The following is a 22268-nucleotide window of genomic DNA, read 5'->3' on the forward strand; positions in this document are numbered from 1 at the left end:
TGGTAGTATTTGGCAAAAACTGAGTTGAAGTGTTTTTCGCCATACAGGAAAGTGCTGAGACAGCTTTTTGTGTCAGGTGTGTACATAATTGTATGACAGTGCTTTTTGGATGTTGATGCTAGTAGAGAAGATAAAGTCTTTTGGACTGGCATGGGAAACAGTCCTAGAGCTGTGGGAAGCTACAGTGCATTTGCACTTGGAGTATGATAGGGAATCCAAAACTACCAAGAAATAATTGCTTTTCAGGTTATTTCTGGAGTCTCAGTGAGTAGCACTTGTGAAGACACTGACAAGATTCCCATTTGGGATCATGAGCAGAGAAATACAGTTGCTGATATTTTATTCGTTGAGAATTAGTCAAGGCTGTTTTGCTGTAAGCCACTACTTATAGCAATAATCTGATTAAATTTAAATTAAAAAAATCCTAGCTTTGCATTATTTTTTTTTTTTCCTTCTTTAGTTAGCAAACATGTTTATAAGTGGCAAAGCCATTTATGTGGTTTAGATTTAATTTAATTAGATTTAATTATCATCATTAATCATGATGTTCTCCAGAAACAAGGGCACAACTGCAGTAACTTAAGACAAAATGCCGGTCATTTCTAGCATAAAATTCCGCTATGCAGAAGATGTTAATCTGTTACAAGCAATATGAAACTGGTCAATAGAATCAGAGCTGCTAGAGTGATTTTTCTTGTTTGAGATTAGGCATGTGAAACACTGAGTGATGCTTCAGATCAAAAACACTAAATGTGATCTGCAGGAAATGTTGAGATGTTTGAAAACATGGTGAGAGAATCCAGACCGTCTTGATGAGAATGCAAGCTCTAGAGAAATATCTAGTGTTTGTAATTCACAGCATACTTGGAAGATTTTCTGTTGTGTTTTTCTGAAGTGCTACAAGATCCTTGAGTCAAGGCTTATGGCTACTTGCTTTGTTTCAGAGAGAGCTTGACCTTTTATTAGTATGCTTTGAAGCAACAGCTGCTGAAGAATGCCTGGCAGTAATGCGTAGTATGTTTTATTTTATGAGAGAATGGCTCAGAAGTTAAGAGTGGCCCAGTTCTCTAATTCCCATTAAGTTCTGTACACAGCACGCTTGCACAGCAAGCACTTGGTGTGCATAGAAACTGCAAAGCTCAGCTGAATAGCTAAGAATTGTGTGGTTTGATTTATTTAAGTTTTGGTAGACTCAAAAAAGCTACACTTAGAAATATCAGGATATAAAAATGTTTGTCTTATTAGAATCACCAGTTAGTTCATAGGCTCAGAAATTACAGAAGCATCGCTGCCAACATTCAGTAAGCTTTTGAACCAACCTTAATTAACCCTGAAATAGTTCTTTGCAGCTTGGCAGATAGCTACAAAAGAGCCACAGAGAAGGGTATCATACTGGCTGTACTGGAAGGGAGGGTGAGCTATGCATTGACACCCTCCCCCCAGCAGAGCAGCTGCTGGGGCAATGGCATGGTGCTCATGCATCATATGCTAGTGACCTGTGAAGATCCCTCCTCCAGGAGAAACTGCCAATAACAAAGACCCAATAACAAACCCAGGAGGACTTCTTGCTTCAGGGCCTGACCATGCCAGGACTATTTATGGCTTGGCTGGTGGTCACTGTCTACTCTTCCTAAATCTTCTTTCCCACCTTTCCCCCCATCCCTCTCAAAAGTGTGTGAATGCAACAGTCTCTTTTGAAGGTCATCCAGTCCAGCCCTTCAGCAATGAGCAGGGGCATCTTCAAAGAGATGGGGTTGCTGAGAGAGAGTCCTGTCCAACCTGACCTTCAATGTTTCTGGCACAGGACATCTACCACCTCTCTGGGCAACCTGTTCCAAGGTTTCACCACCCTCATCATAAAAAAACCTCTTATATCTACTCTGAGGAGTACCTACCCTCCTTTAATTTAAAACTCTTACCCCTTGTCCTGTTGCAACAGCACCTACTGACAAGTTTGTCACATCTTTCTACTAAGCCCCCTTTAAATATTGAAAGGAAGTTAAGACGTTTAGAGAGAAGTGATTAAAAATTAATAAAATTCAAAGAGGTTATGCATTAACCCTAATAAAAACCAAATAGTTTTGTTTTGGCCAGGAGAGGTAGACTCGTATCTCACATCTGCATCTTAATTTGTTGGGTTTGCTTATTGTGCTTGCATTTGATTTTTAAGAGGAAGGCGTAACAGGTACTTCAGCTGGTGGCGCTGGTGGCCCGTAACCTGTAGCACTGCACTGTGATGCCGCTGGGAGCAGGAAACAAAGGTGAGGCCTGCGAGTGCTCCTGCGTGCTGCAGCTGCCCGTGTGGGGGCTGCAGTGCACACCCCTCCCCGGGTGGAAGGCTCGGCTGCCTCTCGAGGGGAGGAATTGAAGCCTGGAAAAAGCCAGCTTGGTCGTGCTAAGGAAGGACACAAAAAGGGATGCAAAGCTCTTCTAGTTCTTCTCATCCAGTGCACACAGAGACCTAGTTTGTACTTGATGAAACCTTTCTCTGTGAAAGCTGCACATTTCTAAAGCAATTAAAGTGCCTGTAATTTTCTTCTCAAGAGTTCATCATCAGTTCCCTTATTTAAAAGGAACAAAAGGCCAGTAGGTTGAGTATACGCTCAACCAAGAGAAAATGCATGTGGATGATGTGTCATTGACTGAGTCCAATTAACTTCTAAATGTGAGTAAGCAAGTGGCCTCAGTCGAGGAGAAAGGACTCCAAGGGCTGAATGTTTATTTCTAGGCTACAAGATCAGACTGCTTGCTTTCTGTGACCTGGGAGCCTTCTGTTTTGGTTTGCCAGAGGTCTGCATCTGTGTGTTTCTGTCCTTTCATCCTACTATATTTCCCAGAGCTGTAGGTGCTGGTTTTGCGTTTGTCCAAATGACATCAGAGCTTGAGCAGAAGAGAAATACTCACCTTCTCAGACTGAGCACAAGTCCCAGATGGGAGGTTATTTGCAGGTGAGGATCTGTTTGGAAGTACACAGTGAGGTTCACACTGCCAAAAATGCTTGAACTGAGTGGCCAAAATGTGTCGCTTTACATCTATCTCAGTGAAAGGACCAATATTTATATGAGAGAGATGATGACACTATGTCATCAGTGTGTGACACCAAATCTAAGGATGCTATACTGAGCCCTTTCGGATTGACATGTGCTGAATGGAAAATAACACATCTTTTAAGGCTACAGAGCAAAACCTTGCCACGTTGTGTGCCAGATATTATCGGCTGGAGGAATATTTTGAGCACTCTTTTAATTAATCTTCTGTGGTTAGTATTAACCAAAATTACATTCTGAGTACAGTGTTAGAAAATACTTTTTGTGCTCAGACATTCAAGTGGTGATGCATAGCTGATCATACTGTACTTTGTTTCTTCGTCTGTCAGTAGAGCATTGAAATTATTACTAAACTTTTGAGTTACAATCTGTAACATATACCTGTGCAGGGTTTTGGCTGGAAAATAATCTGTAAAGGTAAAATTTTGTGTTGAGGTATCAAAAGTGCAGGACTTGCTGTTTATAACACATTGGAGGCTTTCTGCACATCTGGCACATTTCTTAGCTGAGACCAAATACTTTATCAGAGAAAAAAAAAATAGTGCATTTAATTTGATGTTGTGGTGCTGCAACTTGAAGAAGTACAGACTTCCTGGAGTGTAAAAATTCTTTCCTGGGGGAAGGAAAGATCAAGTCTTAATGAACTGTGATTAGTTCAGCAGCTTTTTTCCTCCCTTTTTTTACTTCTTTCCTTTTTTTTTTTTTTTTCCCTTTTGTAACATTTGTAATGATATCTAATTTCTTTTTCGACAGAAGTTACTGGGCTATTAGATCATCAGCTTTTACTACTTTTACCACAATTGGCCTGGCATTTTCCATTTAGATCTCACAGTTTTGGTGTTCAATCAGTTCTTGCACTTTCCAAGCAACTTCTAAGTTCTGAGCATGATGATATTTTAGCTTTGTTTTCATACTTCCACTTATACAGGGGAAAATCCACTTGGCTTTTTGTTTCACTTCTCTTGAAGATTTGGGCTTGGGTATATTTGAAAAGACAAACCTGGCTAGCAGTGAACTGTGGTGGGCGAGGTTATCAGGTTGCTGTTGAACCTGTGTTCTCCAGCCGTCTCCCCGTAGCTGCAGTAAGTGCCCTTTACATGCCTAGAGGTCGTAACAGCCAGGTAAGTCAAACAAAACTTTTAGGTGTTCCAGGAGTATAGCATGTGAGTGGGACTTGAAGGAGGTGCAGTCTTTTGACACATGAACAATTTTTTCTGCAGTCCTTTAATGGACTACTCCTTTTAAAACCTACTTTTAAGTAGAACATACAGAATATACTGGGGGCATGTCAGTGTAGGCTATGATTACAGAGCTCTTCTTGCTTCCAGCTGCTTATACTTAGGAAGTTCCTGAGAGCACAGGCTTTTGCATGAAATTCACTGCTTCATGAACTTACCAAACAGTTAAGTGATGCATGTAGATGGGTTGCTTTCAAGCAATACATTTCCTTTTAACCAGCCTGCTTAGTATTTAGAGAGGAGGACTTCTGTGAAATTCAAATTTCATTATGTTTTGTTGATCAAGTTTAATTGATTTTTATGGATCAATAAAATGAGTTATACAAAGTTTAGTTTGCCTGCTGAAAACGCCAGGTGACATATCAAATGAAGGCTTCATCATACCAGGCATGCTTTCATGTAGAACATATCCCTGAAAAGGTTTAATGATTCTTCTAATTAGATATATAGACAGCTGAAGGAAAAGTAGGAATTCTGCAAGAAAAGTATTCTTTATGGTGCCTTAGTAATGCAATTTTCACATACTATGTCCTTCTCTTCAGGTTTGTTTTTTTTAAAGGAGGCATGCGTAGAGTGTTGTTTCTGTTGTGTAGGTTACTGATCCAAACTTAGGGCAATGCTTTCTAATATTGTTTATGTCAGCTTACAAATTAATATTTAAAGGATACACATCTCCAGTTTCAAAATAAATATGAACTGCATTCCAATGGATTAGCAAATGAAGAAAAAACCCAACAACAAACAAACCAAAACCAAACTACAAAGAATCTACAGATGTTTTTCTGATCCTTCAATAAAGAAGTTGTAGTCTTGGAAGGATTGTTTATTGGAATTGTATGTAAGGTGGTTCTCAATAACTGTTGTTCAAACATACAGCTCATAAAGCACCCCAATTTCCTAGTACAGCCTGTGAAATGCAGGCTGTGGAACATTCCTGTATCACCTCCACCTTGAATTAGAGCATGTCTTGAACAGTTACACAGTCTTTGTTTTAAAATCAAGTAGCTAAAGAATCTAGCACAAACCCTGTTAGTTATACACATGTATAGTTCACCTTTCCCTGACAGTGCTGTTGCCACACGCAGAGTGCAAGTGCTGTTTTTCTGACTGTGTCTGCTTCAGCCGTGATGAAGTCTGTGCTTAGACTTTGATAGTATAAAATCAGCTGTGATCACTGGTCTCCTCTTCCACTTATTTTGCAAGTCCCAAAGCTTTTTATTTAATACTTTCCATATTCACTTTGAAGTAAGTTAAATGGAGTGATACTAAGATTATTTTTCATGTCTATACCTTTGCTTTTTACATTTTAGTGCATCTTGTTTAAAAAAAAACAAACCACAACAAACAAAAAACCAAGAAACAAGGAGTGATAGCTTAATCATTGCCAGTAATTTCACATATGATTATAGATGAAATATTTGGGTTTTCTAGAGAATTTTTTAGGGGTTTTTTGTTTTGTTTTGTTTTTTGTTTGTTTTATGTAGAGGCACCTTGCCTAAGCTGATTTTTTTGGTACTGTTTTGCTTGCTTTATCTAATTATTTTGCCATTATAGATGATGAGACACTATTTCTGTGCAATCTCAAGGATTTTTCTCCTATACTGTGGAATTAATCACTATAGAAGAGAGGCTGGCTACTGAGTATTCTGAGTGCTATAAGTGCATGCCTGTGCAGGATGTATCAAGGCACAGGAGCTGAAAGCCTTTCTCCAGCTGATGTTACCTATAGGATGCTACTGCCAGAAATAAGATTCTTGTCTTTCATTGTGAAAAGTGATTTAAATTGCTGTGTGACCCCACAGTCTGTTGAATTCTCAAACTCAGATTTCTTCTACTTGTTCAGGAAGCTTGTATCCACAGCTAATTTCTGAAATGCTTGAGAGAGAAAAAGGAGAGGGCTGGGTTATGTGCCACAAAGAAGTGTTTCAAAATATTTCTCATATGCTTTTTCTGGTATACTGTCTAAAGGCCTTTTTATACCATGAGTGACTGCAAGCAGAAAGTCACTGATAACCTTGGATTATCTGGATAAAGATTCCAGAAACAGAATAAAAAAGTAACTGGGAGACTGTTGTATCTTCTCTCTATGGTACCTCGCTATATCATGCTGTATAAAATTTAGATCAGCTTTGTGGCTAGAGCTGCTATTTAAGGAGATAAACATGTTTGACTTGATCCTTTACTCTTGGTAAAGAGTGTTGCTTCTGTTGCAGTTGGACAAGATCTGGGACAGGATCTGTGGAGATGTGGTTTGGACAAAGTGAAGCTCAGAAATTGTGTTTCAGTAGGAGCTTTTGGTCAGTCTGGAGAGAACCTTGACTCCAAAAGTCTTGTATAGGCAGATCTGTCACATTGGCCTACAACTTTTCCAGTAATTCTAGTGGAAGTAAAAGGTGCCAGATAGCGAGTTTTACTGAGGTGGAAAAAAGTAAATTAAAACAGAGACTTACCTCATTATTCCATTGAAGTCAAGAGAGTAAAATCAGCGTTTCTTCGGGGGTCTTGTTTCTTCATAGAAGAAAACCTTGAAGAAAGATGCTGAGAATGGAGCTTCAATCAAGTGGCTGTGAATAAAACGAGGAAAAGCCTAAGGTAAGAGTGGTAGTTAAATAGATGTTCACTGAACTAATGGACCAGAAAGCCAATATAGCCTGGAGAAGGTTGTATGGTCAAATGGGGGAATATTAGTTCCACAGAAATCACTCTTTGTTTTTGGACATTTTTGTTTTTAAAAACACATTTTGATCTCTGAAGAGATCTCTCTCCTTAGTTTGATGAAACTTCAGGTCTTTGTCCTTGTTTTGAGTGGGGGAAATGCCTAATCTCCAATGGTCCCTTCTAGACTCAGATCTCTGTGATCCCATTAAGATCTACAGATTTGTTGCTACCTGTTCTAGCCCTGGATGTCTTTAAAGAATATTTCAGAAAAGTCACAGAATCATAGAATACTAGGTTGAAAGGGACCTCAAGGATCATCTAGTCCAACCGTTCTCAGTAATACTATAGTTTATATGAGATGGCTCAGCATCCTGTCAAGCTGAGACTTAAAAATGTCCAGTGTGGGGGAATCTACCATTTCCTTTGGGAGACTATTCCAATGGTTGATTGTCCTCATGGTGAAAATTTACCTCATGTGTCCAATCAGAATCTCCCCAGGAACAACTTGTGCCCATTACCCCTTGTCTTTTTCATGTGACTCCTTGTAAATAGGGAGTCTCCATCTTCTTGGTAGCCACCCTTTAAGTACTGGAATGTTGTTAATAAGGTCTCCCTGAAGTCTTCTCTTCTCAAGGCTGAACAAACCCAGTTTTCTCAGCCGCTCCTCATATGGTAGGTCCTCCCGTCCTCTGATCATCCTTGTGGCCCTTCTCTGGGCCCTCCAGCCTGTCCACATCCTTTCTGTAGAGCAGGGACCAAAACTGAACACAATACTCCAGGTGTGGTCTGACCAGTGCCGAGTAGAGTGGGATGATGACTTCTTCATCTCTGCTGGTGATGCCCTTGTTGATGCAGCCCAGCACCCTGGTGGCTTTCTTTGCTGCTGCAGCTCACTGCTCACTCATGTTGAGCCTGTTATCCACCAAGATCTCCAGGTCCCTTTCCACAGGCTGTTCTCCAGCCAGGTGGGTCCCAGTCTGAACTGTGCTCCTGGGTTACGTGTTCCCAGGTGCAAGACCTTACACTTCTCCCTGTTGAACTTCATAAGGTTCCTGCTAGCCCAGTCCTCCAGCCTGTCTAGGTCATCCTGGAAGGTGGCCTTCCTTTCTGGTGTGTCAGCCTCAACACTCATCTTGGTGTTGTCAGCAAACTTCCTCAGGGTGCTCTTGATCCCAACATCCAGGTCAGTTACTAAGATGTTAAACACCATTGGGCCCACTATCAATCCCTGGTGGACCCCACTTGTGACTGGTTGCCAGTTGGAGGAGCAACTGTTTACTGTCACGTTCTGGATATGGTCTGTCAGCCCCTTCCCCACCCATGACACAGACCACTTGTCAAGGCCATAACAAGTCTATTTCTCCAGGAGGAGGCTGTGTGGGACCATATCAAAAGTCTTGGAGAAGTCCAGGTAGATGATGCCCACCTCTCACCCTGCATCAGCTGAGCAGGTTACTTTGTCATAAGCCATCAGCTTTGTCAGGCACAATTTGCCCCTAGTAAATCCATGTTGCCTTCCTCCAATCACATGCTTCAGTTGACTTGTGACAGTCCCCAGGAGGATTTGCTCCATGACCTTTCCAGGGACTGAAGTGAGGCTTAATGGGTCTGTAATTACCTGGGTCCTCCTTTGAACCCTTCTTATAGATGGGGGTGACATTTGCCGTCCTCCAGTCTTCAGGGACCTCTCCTGATCTCCATGACTCCTCAAAGATTATGGAGAGCAGCTTTGCAATGACATCAGCAGCTCTCTCACCACCCTAGGGTGGATGGCAGCTGGACCCACTGATTTGTACAGGCCAGGCTCCTGCAATAGTTGACACATCAAATGTTCTTTCACTGACAGCAGGTGGGTGTCTTAGTCAACCGGGACCTTTATTCCTATGGCCTGGGACCCAACAGCACTGGTAAAGACAGAGGTGAAGAAGGTGTTGAGGACCTCTGCCTTTTCAGCATTGTTGGTGACTAGTTCACCTCTCCTGTTTATTAGTGGGCCAATATTATTCCTCTGTTTCTGCTTGTGGTTAATGTATCTGAAGAACCCTTTCTTGAAGTTTTTGACATCTCTGGCCAATGTCAGCTCAGGCTGAGCTTTTGCTTTCCTGACTCTCCATCTCTGCATACCCTGGCAATGCCTTTGTAATTTGCAGTTGGTAATGCTAGACATTTCCACTTCTGCTACATTTCCCTTTTGGTTCTGAGCAGACCCAGAAGCTCGCAGTTAAGCCAAGGGGGTCTTTTGTCCAACCTGCTTCCTTTGTCTTTAGAGGGGATTAATTGTTTTTGTGCATCTAGGAGAGTGTTCTTGAAAAACTCCCGGCACTGACTTGCTCCTTTACCCTCCATGGAAGTTTCCCATAGGATCCCTTCCATCTGAGCCCTGAGTGAGCTGGAGTTAGCTCTTCTGAAATCTAAAATGTTTGTCCCAGAATGAACCTTCATCATGCTCAGCAGGATTCCAAACTCCACAATATTGTGGTCACTGCAGCCAAGTCTGTCACTGTCGTGAGCCCCGTTATCCCACTTCTGACACCAGATGTCGCGAGCCGGTACTGGGGGCTACCGGCTGTCAGGTGCTTTTGCGACTGCCCCTCCCAATGTGGTTTTTGAATAAGACCGAGGGTCACACGCGGCGCTGCCTCTCACAGAGGAACGGCCACCGCGGGACCATATTTCAGGGTGGTAGTTAGAAAGCACCCCCACCCCACCCTGCTCAGAAATTGCCTCTAAAGCCAAGGTTTACTCCACAAACTGATTGGTTTATTAAGGGTTAACACAAGCTGAGGGATGATGTTTTGGGACAATGTAAATGGCGACCAGGGATATAAATATGTATGCAGTGAGAAAGTGTCCTTTAGGGAGGCAATGCAAAAGGTCCAGTGCTTTTGAGGGAGAGGGTTAAGGACCAAAGGGAGGAGGGAAGGAGGGAAGGAAGCCTGACGCCGGTCCTCCTTAAGAGGTCACGCTGTGTGTGCGAGTATGAGGGGAGGAGTGTGTGTGTGTGTGTGTGTGTGTGTGTGTGTGTGTGAGGTGGTGTTACCCTCCGGCAACTTGTCCAGCGTCAGTCGGTGGCCGGAAGGCAGGGCGGCAGGTCCGTGGTGTCGGAGGGGCGGCCTCTCGGCAGCGGGTGCAGCGCCCGTTGGTTTCCTCTCAACTGGCAGCAACATGGGGAGGGGCCTCCAGCCCCGGCCCCAGGGCTCGGGACCCCGGCACGCTCGGTGCTGAGGCTCAGGCTGGACCCGGGGCAGGCAGGCAGGCAGGGTCCCAGCACCAGTGCCCGCAGCAGGGGGGTGTCCCACGCAGAAAGCGTCCGAATGGGCCTCAGGGAGGAGGGAAGGGCCCACCTGCTACCCTCGCCCCTTTGATACCCCCTGACCCACCTGTCCCCTCAGTGTCACTGCCCAGAGCCAGTGAGCGTCCATGAGCCCCACGTTAGGGTGGTGACTGCCAGGGGCACAGGATGGCTTGTCATCCATCCTTTCTGTCCTGGATCACATCTGTTGTTTTGGGTTCAGTTGTCCTTGAGAAGCAAGTCTGTTTTAGTCCGTTAGCTGAGGATAATCAGGAGAGGCCTTCGCTGGCTTAAAAGGCATTTTGTTTAGACTTATGTGGGGAAGAAGAGAACAGTTTCCCACCGTCACTAACTGAGATATTGCAGAGCAGGTTTCCTTGGTTAGTGAGCAGTAAATCCAGCTGTGCCCCATTCCTGGTTGGCACATTCAACATTTGTGTGAGGCAACAGTCTTCTACACAGTCCAGGATGATGGATGTCAGGTGAGCTGGAGCGTTGTTCATCCTGCAAATGTCTGGGTAGTAAAAGTCTCCCATAAGGTTCTGTTGACCCAAAGCTTGTCTGAGCTACCCCAGTGTTGCTTCATTGGTCATGTTGTCTTGGTCTGGGGCTCGGTAACAGATGCCTACTGCAAGGTCACCCTTGGAGACAACGCCTTTAATTTTGACCCAGAGGCATTCAGCAGGGCTACCACAACTACCATAGCTGACTTCTATACATTCAAGGTTTTCCTTAACAGACCATGACTCCACCACCTCTGCCTTGCCTGTCTTTACAAAACAGCCTATAGCCATCAATCACGGTCCTCCAGTTGTGTGATTATTCCTATTATCTAATAGTAATCTGACTGGACACAGAGCTCCAGTTACTGCTCTTTATTTCCCAGGCTGCATGTGTTAGCATATGTACACTTCAGGTGGCTGATCTTTTAGTTCTCATTTAAGAAGACAGCTGAGGCACATTTAACACTACTGTGGTTGGCCTGGTTTATTCCCCAATCGGTTGTAGTGGCGATGGTGGAATGATCATTGCCATTTTGGATCCCACCCCCCAGGTCCTTCAGTTTAAAGCCTGCCTCACCAAGTTGGTGAGCCTGTTGCTAAAGATTCCCCTGCCTCTCTTAGAGAGGTGGATTCCATCCCTTTCCAGCAGGCTGTAGTCATTGTAGAAGGTCCCGTTATCCTAAAAGCCAAACCCTCTTGGATACACCAGCCTCCTAGCTGACCTGCACTATGTGGCTGTTTCTGATTGCCCCCAGTCCTCGAACCAGAAATATTGAAGAAAAAGTAAGTTGGGCACCATAATTCTTGACCTTCTCCTCCAGAGCCTTAAAGTCTTTCTTGATGCTGCCTAAGTTTGGCCTTATGGTGCTGTTTGTGCCCACATGAAAGAGTAATAGGGGATTGTAGTCTGTGGTCTTGAGAAATTGTGGCACTGTCTCGGCAACATCATGGACCTTAGTTATCCCAAAGTGATAGGTTATTTTGTCCTTATTTATTTGATCCTAAAATCTCTTTCTGCTATTTTGTGTGTTGATGGTAAAAAACTGTTTATACATGAGATCGAGCTTATTTTTTTCCTTGTCCTGTCTTTTTTCATCTGGAAAACTTCCAATTTGTAATATCAGGTAACTGGAAAAATATTAAAAATATTGAATACTATGGAGTCTGCAGAAATCAACCAGAAATGTGCTTGAAGTTGATTCCAGTTTAGCTACATCTTTTTAATCTAAATTTTTAATCTATCATGTTCTTGCATTGCTCTGGTTATAAACCAAGGTGTTGTGTACTGCTAAATCAGGTACCTTACATAAATCTTTTTTCTTTGACCCTGTTACTCTTATGAGGTTTTTTGTTTGGTTTTTTTTTTGTTTTTAATGATGCAGTGTTAGGTTCCTTCTAACCTTTCAATACGTTCCAGCATTTTAAGATTAACTGAAATAAAAACTAATGGTCCGCAGTATGGCTTATTCAACTTATTAAATTCTTGGATGGTGTTTATCTGATCTGCTGGTTTAAAAATATTTAGCTTAAGTAGATGATGCGTAAACATCTCTCTTTAGATACTGTTGGATTGCAAAGAATTTTCACCATGCGACTACATGATCTAGATAATCGTTAAGAAACATGTCAAAATATTTGTCAAACACATTTCTCTCTCCCTGTTCTGTGTTCTTACTCATTCTGGTATTTCCAGCTAGTAAGGGTCCTGTAACACAGGGGAAGTCAAAGAGGTTTTGTTGTTGCTTTTTGGACCAAACTCCTTTCTGTCACTCTGTTAAACTATTACATGGACTTCCCAACCCCCTGTCTTTATTTGCTTTCTTTATCATTCTTTTAGAGCTTATGATTTCCGGGTTTATAGCCACCATTAAGAGAACTCTTCCATTACATCACTGGAGCCACCTGCTTTTAGTTCCCTTGTCTGGCTGTGGTTTAGTTAGCAGCTGAGCTGGGCCAATCATGTTTTGCTGACAATAGGGGGAGATTTCATTCCCTACCTCTTCCCTGCTCTTAGTTTGGGAATTCCTATGCCTGATGTTTGCCAAACCCTGCCACAAGCTGGCTCAGTTGGCTTAGTTTAGCATAAATCTTAGGATAATTTCCCCCCCACCCCTGGTTTGATGTATGTCTGCTTGCTGAGTTGACTCATAAACATGTATGATGCATGCTAGAGCTGGTTTAAGGTGTGGTGGAGGATGGACAGTATGGCTTATGTCTATTGGCAATATTGAACTCTTCAACTACGTCATAATGAAGCTGTATCCTAAGCCAGTTTGGTTGTTTTCAATTAGTGTAGGCATCTCAACCGTAGGATTATTGCTTTATGAGCAATGAGAAAATGTAGAAGTTGAGCTTTTGAAGTACCACCTGCCCATACTATTTATATAACATGATTATAAGCAACAAATGCAATCAAGTATTCATGACTTGGTTGACACTAATACTTGGCTGTGCAATCCAGCCGGGCAGCTTAAGATGAGGCATAATTTATGGTTCTTTTTTTGGCGACTCCATCAGAATGTTTAATTTCTTTTTTTCCACATTCTCCATGCTCCAAGCTCCAGTTCTGAGCTCAGTTTGAGACACTATAAATGCTCATAACCTGCTCACAACCAGGAAGAGTGGGGGCTTCTGAAGAGTTTAGGACCCTCCTGGAGGAAAGGAGCTGCTGTAAAAAATTAGCAGAGCATGGAGTTTCTTAACTCAGGAAAGTGACAGGCCAAAGGCAATTTCCAAGATTAGACATGGCTGACAGCAGATTACTCAAATGCTAAGAGTATCTCTCTAAATCAAGGAGTTATCTCTCTATATCAAACTGTGAGCAGACCAGTAGTTCCAATATGGTCACCAGCAGCCCTGTGTGTTTCTGATTTAGAAGTACATTTAGACTACAGCAAGAAGGTCTCTTGAGTCTCAGTACAGTGTGCTTCATTCTGGAAGGATGGCACCAGTTTATTCACTATATAAATATTCCAACATTATTTTTAACATATTCCTTGCCTTGACCTCATTGCTGCTATTTCCATAGTTGGGTTACAGAGATGACCGTGGACTGTGCTGAAAGTATGCTCTGTAGAGCCGGTAATGTCTGGGGACAACGCTGGAAAGATGTAGCTGATGTGATCTAACATCCGTTTTAATCATTGTTTGCAAATGTCTGGTTAGATCTTGTTGTGTATCTATTGCAAACATCCAATTAATTTGTGTCTTTAAATATAGCTAATGGCAGCAATAACAATAAAAAACACTACCTTGCTGGGAGAGAGGCGAGGTTTTGCCAAACATTCATGGTGGAGATCCAGAGGCAGGCACAGAGTGCTTTAAAATGTCTAAGGGAATAGAAAAGCCTTTAACTAAAGTGTCCAGAAGAGACTTAAAAAGAATTCTAAAGCAGTTGGAGAACTCTGGACTGGACACATGGGTGATGGCATATTGTTCACTATGAACACTACCCAAGTTCTTAAAAATATTCTACTGGTTTCATAATTCCAGAAAAATAAAAAAAGGGAGGGCCGGGGGTGGAGGGGAGAAAAAGATCATGGGGGTTTGAATATAGTAGCAAGAGATTTCAAATGTTACCAGTTACCTTTTACAGGATTGATGTAGAAACCAATCTTGTGTCCAGACTGTGTTGTATACAGGCACAGTATGCTGTGAATGCCTTACAGCTTCTGTGACGAGGACACAGTGGGCTACTGGTACAGTTGGACATCGGAGCAAGGTCTTAAGATTTGCTCTGGATGCTAAAATAATGGCTTGTAAACTGTTGTGAGTAGTTGAAATAGTGCACATGGTTTCTGGATTGACAGCTCCTGCTATGTGTCAGTACAAAAACATACTTGCCTTTACTGGTGATGTGAATAGGAGGTATAGTTGACAATGATTCTTGAAGGGTAAAATTCAGCACAATTTTTGCTTATAAACTGGTGTCCAGGTAACAGTCACCACTTTAAGAAAGATGCAACAGTTTTCAAAAGCTTCTTTTCAATGTGTAGCAACTGTTGGCTCTTGCTAACCATCAATAACGTGAAAAGCAGGAGGCTGAGGTGAACTGTGCTCCCCATGCTCAGCCAGCACTGGGGGCAGTAATGACAAGTTCTAGCTCATAGCTACAGGGACAGCACAGCACTTCTTGAAGGAAAGGACATCCTACATGCTTGCCCACGGTATTAAAGACACAACTTCAGTTTTGAGAAGGTTGAGGGTCTCCTCAAATATCTTGCAAAATGACATGAGAATAGCTGTAATGGCCCATCACCTTGAATGTTTTGGGGTTTTTTTGCTGTTTTTGTTTTGTTTTGTTTTTCAATTTTCTGCTCCTTTATGTGTAAGTTGTATCAAATACATATTCTCCCCCTTAATCTAAAGGGAGCACTGGAGCCCTCATTTGTTTTCCCACGTAATTTCCTTACTCTGTTTCCCTTGAGGGTAGTGTTTGCTCTATCTTAACTAGAGAAGTTATGACAGAGTTAACAGTGTGTTCATCTGAGGCCAGCTTTCTGGTTCTATATGTACAGGATGCAATGCTTAGAAGCAAGAAGCGACTCATGCAGAGGTTGAGGGATGCTGAGATGTGGAGGAGGAACTTGTGTTCAAGAATGAGGTCAGATGCTTAGTCAGGGGCTGAAGGTTGTGTGTCTTGATTCTCTGTCAAAATCCACAGTCCTGTAAGGCTCCAGAGAAATGCAGCAACACAAGTGGAAGGGAATAGTGTTTGAGCTTCGTTTTTTGTAGTTTGGGTTTTTGTTGTTGTTGTTTGGTTTTTTGTGGGTTTTTTTTGGTGTGTTTTGTTGTTTTTGTTGTGGTTTTTTTTTTGTTTATTTGGGTTTTTTCCTTCTCAAGTTGTGTTGATGCATCTTGTCTGCAATGCCTTTTAAGTGCTAATGCTGGAACAGCTTTAATATTTCTGAATTACTGATGGCTATTCATCTAGCCTACCAGTGACAATATTGGGAAGCGGAAGGGGAGGCTGTGGATATTATGTAAGGACTTTATCTAATTACAAAGCAGGAGGGAACACCTGAAAGGGAGACCCTGCAATTGTTCTAAAAATGGTCTGCTTCATTCAACCCCAATGATGAACATTTTACCACTGCCAACTTCCTGGAGCATAAAACATGACTTAGGAAATAAGAACTTCAAGAGGCAGATTAGGTGATGCTGAGAGGAAAAGCTGACTTTGGTAATCATAGTGGTGAAGTTAGCCTGAATTATGTCTTGTGATTATTAACCTATTTAAAAAAAAACAAAATGTTGAGCTTTAACAATAGAGGAAAAAACCAGCTAAGTTACAGAACAAGGCTTTTTAAAAGAAATATAGCTGGGACAACGCCAAACAAAGTAACACTTTAGGTTACAATAATTAAAATAGCCATCCCAGATTTAAATGCAGAAAGAATGGATTCTAAGGGAAGCAAAAGCAGCCATAGAAAATACAGAATTTGAGTATTAAATGTTTAATAAGTAATCCAGAAGAGGGTTCTTGTGTTTTTAAGATTATTTTATTCCTTAAAGACTGTATGTTTTCTATTGGTTATTGAATGAACTATGGGAGAACTTAGAAGTCAACATGTCAGTAAACACAGAGGTCAAACTGAGCTGAGAAGGAATCCTTGGTAGTGTAGTAATATGCAGAATTGAAGATAAACAGTAAGTTTTCAATTAAGAAGCCTGGTAATCAGTCCAATCAAGGGCACTGTACAGTAAACATGTTAATAGATTCTTTAATATCTTGAACTGTTTTTAGCTTTCTCTACCCTTGGAGGAATTTCTGAGGTTTTTTTCTTGCATGCTTTAAAGTAAAATTGCCATTTCATGACATCTGAAATGGAAACCAATTATCTAGCAATTCTAAGAAAACGAAAGGTACACAGGCATTAAGATGCCTATCTTAAGCTTCTCAAACACACAAGACTTGAAATGTGATCCTTTTTGGCATGATGCAAGCCCTTTCTTTTTAGTTAGATAGCAAAACCCACCACACTTCTAACTCCCATACTGTTCCAGTTGATAATCAAATATCTTAACTCCTTCAAATACTTCACATAAATATAATATGGCAGTGGTAGAGGCAGTCAGTTATCCCTGAAAAACTATCTGATCATGTACTTAGATAATCACAAACCTGCTTAAGCAGTATAAATCCAGTTTGTATTAGCTGTGAGTAGTACATGGGCACTGGCTTACAATAACAAAAGTCAAATGTTAACAGAAGTGCCAGAGCAGTGGTCTCTTTTATTCTTCCAAGTACAGTAAAGACTAGAATAACTGAGCAGTGCTTTTACATTGCTAAGCAGAAAATGAGGATGCTGGCAGCATGGAAGGGAATTGGCCTGTGAACTCTCAATGCCACAGTCTGTTGTTTGGCCACTGTTGAAGCCAGACTGCTGGGCTAGGTGGACCATTCAGTCTGACAGTTGTTCTTCCTGCCTTGCAGCAGAAGCATCATGCCCTTGGACTGTTGCTTTCCAGCCTGACAAGAATGGTACTTACTGCAAAGATACCCAGCCAGCTGAGAAAATAAATTTAGTAAGTCATAACACAGGCTGTGGAATTAGTAGGAAAGAAACAGATTCAGACACATTTGTTCATCTTTTGTTTCTGTGCTTGTAGCTTAGAGATTTTTCTGATAAACACCCCACAGTTTTGCTTAATGCAAGTAACTAGTGAAGCACATTAGTAAAGACATTAGCCATTGCAGACACCTCAGGCACTCCTGTTTAGTAAAGATGCAACTCTTTGCAGAAGTTACCTTTCCACCCACCTTCTCTGTAGTGCTTTTTAAGTATCTAACAAAGTTTGTATATCCTCTCTATCCTTATATTTTTAAAGTCAAATAACACTTGAAAAATGTTCAACACAGGCATATTTTTGCTGTATTATCTTATTGCTTAGAAGCTCTGTGAGGCTACCTGCAAAAGTATAGGCAATATAAATCGATATTTAAATTATATATTACATGTTTATTATGGGTGCAATTTTTTAAAAAATTTACATTTTATGAAAAATCAGAACTATTTACAATTTTTGTAAGATAAAATTGTATGCTCTAATTTACAGTTTGACGTAGTAACAATTCACAAAGATTAAGATCCTTTAGAGTTGTGTTTACAAATTAACTTTCTTAGGAGGCAGCTACAATGGATATTGCTGTATACACAAGCAAGAACCAGCTTGCTACATATATTTGTTCCTTTCTTTATCAGATGCTACACATTTTTTACATTGTTTTTGAATTTCTTTACAAAACTTGTATATAAACTTGTATGGCTTCAAAATTGTAACCTGCACCCAATGCAAATGTATGTATAATCACCTGAATGAAGGCTAGTTTAAAAGTGCTGAAACATAACTACTTCATTTAAATCAGAAATGAAAGTAATATTTGATAAAAAATAGCAATACATTTTGGGTTTTCATTAATAAAATATTGTCATGTTAAACACAGGTTGATAGCAAAGCAGATTACAATTAAAATTCCAGTAAACAAGACTGTATCATTTTTTGAATTAGAAATTTACCATTCAGTAAGATTAGCAAATTAAGAGCCACATACACTCTTCAATCAAATCTACACTACAGTATGTGCTTAGTACTAACAATGGAACTCTTGTCTGCAAAAGTGTGTAGTATACAGTGGAATTTATGAAGCCTCTACCAAGCTTTATTTCTTGTAAAGCTTCAGCAGTCCGCTTTATTTACTGGTTTTGCATTAATTAGTTCAAGCACATTTTATTGTTTTAATAGAGCAATTGAGACACCAGTATTCAAAATAGTCATATGAAATCCCCATGTGCAGGTTATTCAATTACTCTGCCCCAAATACTTTTGATTTCAGCATTGAAAAAACAATTGATAATACAAATACACAGAAGATTTTCTAAATTAGTTACTAGCATTAAAAAAAGTCACTTCTCTGTGCTTAGGCTGTAGCAAGCAGATTAGATGACAATACACATATTAAAAATGGTGGTTATAGAAAAAAATTAAACTAACAGAAATGGAAGTACTTGTCATCTTGCTGCTAAAAAAAACCCTTCCAAAATGCTATTCCTCCCAAAGCACTATGTTTACATTCACATCACACAACTCCAAAAGCACTCAAAGACCAAAGACTTGCAGTCAAAGTGAAGGGAAATGCTGTTTGCTTTTAAAAGTTTACTTTTACCATCTTCAGTGATTTTTCAGGATTCTCATCTTTGGAGACATTACAGTTAACTATCTCAAAGTTTCCAAGTTCTGTATGATGCATCTCCCTTTACTACAGCTGCATTTATTGCCATTACCCCATGAGGAAGTAATCCAGTATTTTAAACGTCTTTTAAAATGATCCCCAGTTTTTGCAAATCTGCCTTGTAAATAATTCCCAGTCAAGGGAATTTTTGTGAAGTTGTTTGTATTACAGTCACCGTGCTTTTGTGATTAAGAGCTCAATTTTTAAAAAGGAAGTGAGGCACGTGAATGACAAATTCAATAGGCACAGGCTTTTTAAAAGGCACAAATGTTATGCAATTCATATAAAAATAAATTAAATCTACAGCATTAATTCAAACAATCACAACGCCCATAGAATTTACTAACTGCAGAAGTAAATCTCTGCTGTGTTTTGCAATTTTGTAACACATTGCACTTAGGAAAAAAAAACCCTATATAAACCAACTTATGTGTTAATAATATATGATACGTGGGCATGAAGGTACATATTTTTATACATCTCTAACTCAGCTGGTTTTGTGGCAAGAGTAGATAGAAGAACTACATGAAACTTTGCCTCTGCTTTCTTTAAAAACTGGCAATTAAAGAATCTGACAAATGAATATTACTTATAAAAAGCTCAAATATTTCTTACTCGCTCTCCTACATTTTTAGGTTTAATGTTTACAGTATAGCATACCATTTCATACTTTCATTACAACTATTGGTTAATATTTTGACTTCATCTATATAAATTTACTAACATTTCAACAAATTTTCCCAAATATTGCAGTTGATCATTTACAGACAGTGTTGAAGTTAACTTCAGTGCTATTATAAAGTAATAAAAAGTTTGCAAAATGACTTTTAAAAGTGCATTTTCTGTTCTGTAGTTCAGACTCAAAGTAGGTCAACATATTGAAAAAATTAATGCATGTTAAAATAGTGTTTGTAGTAGAGAGTGAGCTTCTTGCACTCCCTTTGATCCAATGACTTTCACAGGTACATCAGCAGTCTGCCATATACCATCCTGAAAAATAAACACAGCTTTTTTTCAGTCAGAAGACAAAACAGATTTTGTCAGTATTTTCCTGGAAAACCAAAAAGTCAGTGCAACAGCTTTTGGCCATGTTTTAATGCAAAGTAACTATTTATGCATTACTTATTTAACAGTTTACTATTTTATAACTTAACAGTATAGAGTATACCATATTAATTTGAATATATAAGCTTGTCAGTGTCTTACCAGTGGCAAACCTCTTTTTGAGGAGGGAAAGCCGATAGCCAGTGCCTACGAGCTCTACATCTACTCCTGAAAGGGTGCTTCCTTCACTAATGAATTGCACTGCAAGTGTTGCTGGTATACTGGGTCCCTCTGAAAGTTCAAATTTCGCCCTGAGGGACCCAGAACCTGTAAAAATAACAAAAGTGAAAAGTTGGTTGTTTTGCAAGATTAAGACGATCTCCTGATATTTTTAGTAATAAGAAGTGAAACTAAGATGGTGACCTTTGCCATCTATTCCTAGCAGCAGTCCTACATACATATTCAGAATAAATTGTTTTTTTCCAATAACAATGACAAGTGAATGATTTAAAGAGAAACTATAATAATTTCTGCAAGATTATACAGAATGTGTATCAGACAGCCTGGTAATCTCTTACTACTTGAAATATCTGATTGGTCCCAGTAATCATCACTTATGCTTGCTGGTCTGTAGGTACTTCATACCACCTATCTCATATGTCATACTTTTCATTAGCAGACCTGAAAGTACATCAGAATATTCAAATGTTGTCATGATCTGTCTGTCTGGACGAATGTACAAGAACAAAACCATTGGAAGAAATGCTGCTGTACAGTAATGTATGTACCCAGAGGAAAGATAGTCTTATTTTTCTAATAAAGACAGGGTCAGATTAAATACTTTCCCCCAGAAAGTTCAGCTGATTTTTCAGAGACAGTGATGATGTCATCACTTCAATGCTATTATAAAGCAGTACTAGTTAAAAATTACTTTAAGAACATTTCTGTGGTTAATGGAAGGCATTAAAAAAACAACTTGCTGTTCCTAGTAAACAGAATTGTTAAATGACAAGGAAAGTTAGTTACTGGAGTACAAGTGGGAACTAATGAAATTATTTTATGCAGTGGCTTGCTCTTGGTAAATTTGGCTTAGAATCCATTTAATTTCTTCAGTAGGCCTGTCACAGTTTGGGTGAAATGGAACTTCGTTCCGTTTTAAGTATGGAAACTCATACATCCAAGTGCTTTGAAAGTTTGTTATATGATTTATCGCTGTCTGCAGTCGACAGCTCTCATAATGTGTTGGACCATAAAAAAACCCCCATAAAATTTTACCACCCTGTATGCAAGAATAAAGAAGACTTCAATAATTTGCCCTAATATTAACAGTGTGTGTGTAGCTTCTCCCTTTGCTTCTCCCTTTGCAAGTGTAAGACCTGCATAGTATTACTTTTTCTTAAACACTGAATTGTGAGTACTATGTGTTTATACTCCAAGAAGAGGGGAAGAGAGATGTGGGAAAAGAAGGGAATATAGCAGAAGCAGTGGGGTATGTGCAAGTCTGCTGAACCCACACAAGATGCAAATCTGCATCACTGGCAGCCCATTTTATACCGCTCTGCAGGTATACAGTAGCCCTCCATCTAGCTGTATTTGTGTTTTAACACATTTTTTCTTTTGAAAGAAGCTCCACAGTGTGGAAAACAAAGCAACAACAAAAACCAACCAACAAAAAAAACCCAACAAACCACAACAAACAAAAAACAAACACAAAACAAAACAAACAAAAAACCCCAAAAAACCACAAATGAATTAGGGCTATTCCTGCATAATCATAATGGAACACAGATGGCAAAGAACTGTGAGGTCAGTGGAGGACAAAGTACACCAGACTACAGCAACAACCTCTGGCAGATAAAACTCTCTTAGTTTGAATGATGACCACAGCTTTGCAGCCTTTGAGGAACAAAAGGGCGTTCCCTTTCCAGGCATATTTAAATGCAAGTATGTGTTTTCATAATGCCCTTCACTAAATTCTTAAGAGGGCGAACAGCCCTCAAAGCTAGAGGCTTGGAGAATGAGAGGCCTCCCTTTGGCTCCTGTTTTTCTGTGTCAGAAAAATATTGCACCTGGAGAGGCTGCAAGGGCTGTGCCACCATCTGGATCTCAGGGAAAGATAGCTGGGCAGAGGACACCGGTACGTTACAAAATGCTATATAAATTACAACACAAAATGTTGGTCAAGAATCATCTTCCCCCCAGTTCTTCCACTTACCATTTTCTACTTCTTTTCAAAGGTCAGCATGAGGAATG

At 40.3% G+C, this 22268-nt stretch overlaps 1 protein-coding gene across 3 annotated transcripts in view; it reads right to left on the minus strand.

Annotated features, from left to right (window-relative positions):
- Window positions 1-16952: 16952 nt before the first annotated feature.
- The window catches only part of FCHO2 (FCH and mu domain containing endocytic adaptor 2), an 88916-nt gene continuing 83600 nt past the window's right edge, over window positions 16953-22268 (minus strand). For all 3 annotated transcript variants that reach the window (XM_051642292.1, XM_051642294.1, XM_051642293.1), the window contains 2 exons: window positions 20178-20342; window positions 16953-19961 (listed from right to left, as the gene is read on the minus strand). In XM_051642292.1, the coding sequence (XP_051498252.1) occupies window positions 19939-19961; window positions 20178-20342 (188 nt within the window). In that variant the 3' untranslated portion in view covers window positions 16953-19938. The remainder of the gene's footprint in view (window positions 19962-20177; window positions 20343-22268) is intronic.

This window comes from Apus apus, chromosome Z (assembly GCF_020740795.1).
Source record: "Apus apus isolate bApuApu2 chromosome Z, bApuApu2.pri.cur, whole genome shotgun sequence".
NCBI classification, from domain to species: domain Eukaryota; kingdom Metazoa; phylum Chordata; class Aves; order Apodiformes; family Apodidae; genus Apus; species Apus apus.